General features: G+C 46.3%; 1 protein-coding gene across 1 annotated transcript; it reads right to left on the bottom strand.

The window, feature by feature from the left end:
• Window positions 1–34: 34 nt before the first annotated feature.
• On the bottom strand, window positions 35–1,503 carry LOC123176076 (uncharacterized). The gene is made up of 2 exons (XM_044590466.1): window positions 1,195–1,503; window positions 35–299 (listed from the first exon to the last, which is right to left on the bottom strand). The coding sequence occupies exons 1-2, from the start codon at window positions 1,307–1,309 to the stop codon at window positions 67–69; spliced, it is 348 nt and encodes a 115-aa protein (XP_044446401.1). The 5' UTR covers window positions 1,310–1,503; the 3' UTR covers window positions 35–66.
• Window positions 1,504–1,945: the final 442 nt, after the last annotated feature.

Below are 1,945 nucleotides of genomic sequence, written 5' to 3'. Positions count from 1 at the left end.
TAAAGTTTTCTAAGCAATTATCATGAATCATAAAACACTAGAAAGAAGAGACATGCCAACAGATTTCTAAGCAACAGGGTATAGGCTGTTGACGCCCTTGGTCTTCTTCTTGACAAGCCGTACAGATCTACGGGTCTCCAAATTGCCATCTCTTGGAGGTGCGTCCTTTTCCACTTGAATTTGTGTCTCTTTTTCCACTTGCATTTGCGCCTCTTGCTGATCATGCATGGATGGAGCATCTTCCCCATCCTCACTCACCCCATCATTATCCTCACTCTCACTATCAACAAATACATTCTCTTCAAAATCACATGACAAAAGAACAACGGTCAGTTATGAAGAGTAGGTAACTAGAGAAGCAACCCTTGCTTACTTGGGTGTCCTCGCATGAATGAGGAACAAAAACAGTACAGCTTAATGCTCTAGTTTAGATACTAAGGAATAAGTAATTTAAATACAACCTGATGCTCTAGTTTGCCAAAAAGACAAGTCAAAAATAATAATCTATTCTTGAGAAAGATACTGCGAAGCTTAGTTCTAGAACCACCACTTAATGGTACCGCTGAACATTGAAATTAACCATCGGTCAACATCTACTTAGTTAAATACACAACACAACTGAATTATTATTGGACGTACTATAGATCTAAATAAATGATCAATTCAAACATGAGATGCTTCTGCAAACATACAAGCGAGTGGTTGGAGGTGATGAAAAAAACTTTAATATTGCACACAAGCATCATCTCAACAGCTCAAAAACAAGCACACACCCCAGATCTATGGAACGATTATATATTTTAGGATGTTCAGAATAACGTTTGTAACCCACTTTTTTGTTGGACCAAAATAAATAGTACCAGATCGTGAGCATCCTTAGTGAATACCAGATGCATGTGTGTTTCAGATTATATACCAAACCAAAACATTGTGAGACTCCTTGGTGACTACCAGATGCATGTATATTTCAGATTAATAATCTCACTGTTGTACGTTCAACTCATCAAGACTCACTTTTTCTTAACCCCGTATGATATATGCATTTGCTGAGCCATTTACCAGGGACCTCTCCTAAATCTAAAGCAGCACAAGCAGACACAGATTATAACCAAGAAACAAAGCAACATCGATCTGAAATTGCTCAAGAACTGAAACTGCATACACGTACTGAAACTGCATCAAGAACATTTGTACCTTTCCAGTCAAGCGGACGCCCTCCATGCTGCTGCCGCTGCCCCGTGCTACTGCCTCCGTTGAACTGGTCGGCTCGCGCTCCATCAGCTCCGTTGCCGCAGCCGCCGAGCACCATGCTGCAGTCTTGGAGAAGGGCCGCAGCCGCCGAGCTCCGTTGCTGCAGTCTTCGACAGGAAGTGGATGGGGTGGAGGCGAGGAGATGTGGAGGAGGGCCGGAGAAGTGAGCGCCTTGGCCGGAGATGTCGAGGAGGGCAAGGAGATGTGGCCTGTGCGCAGCGGCGGCGCCGCACACAGGAGGACGGACAGGGAAAGAGCGATTTAGGGTTAGGTAGCGTGGGTTCGTGGTTTTGTCTCAGCGGAAGCCTAACTGGAAGGCTCTCGAAGCTGGGCCGGGCAAAAAAAATTTAAACTGGGCCAAATTATTCGGCCGATAGGCCCATATATCGGGCCCTAGCGAGACGGCCGAAATTTGGCCGAAATTCATTTTTTTCGGCCGAAAATCAAAACGCAGCTCCCAGCAACTATTTGATCCGATCCAATCGATCTGTTCGGGAGAGGGAATAGAAGCCAGCGAGGCTGGCCTATGCGGACGAGGCGGATGCGATGCGGGGGTGTGCCGATGGCGTGCGAAGTGCGGTGATTCTACTCGCAAAGCGGCACGATGCAGGCTGGCTCGACGTGGGCATGGCCGATTAATGTAGAGCAAGGCGACACAGCTTCCAGCAGGTGATTTAGACACAGGGAGATGGCG

The sequence above is a fragment of the Triticum aestivum genome, unplaced genomic scaffold (assembly GCF_018294505.1).
Source record: "Triticum aestivum cultivar Chinese Spring unplaced genomic scaffold, IWGSC CS RefSeq v2.1 scaffold189601, whole genome shotgun sequence".
Classification (NCBI taxonomy): domain Eukaryota; kingdom Viridiplantae; phylum Streptophyta; class Magnoliopsida; order Poales; family Poaceae; genus Triticum; species Triticum aestivum.
This window is presented reverse-complemented; position numbering and strand designations above follow the sequence as displayed.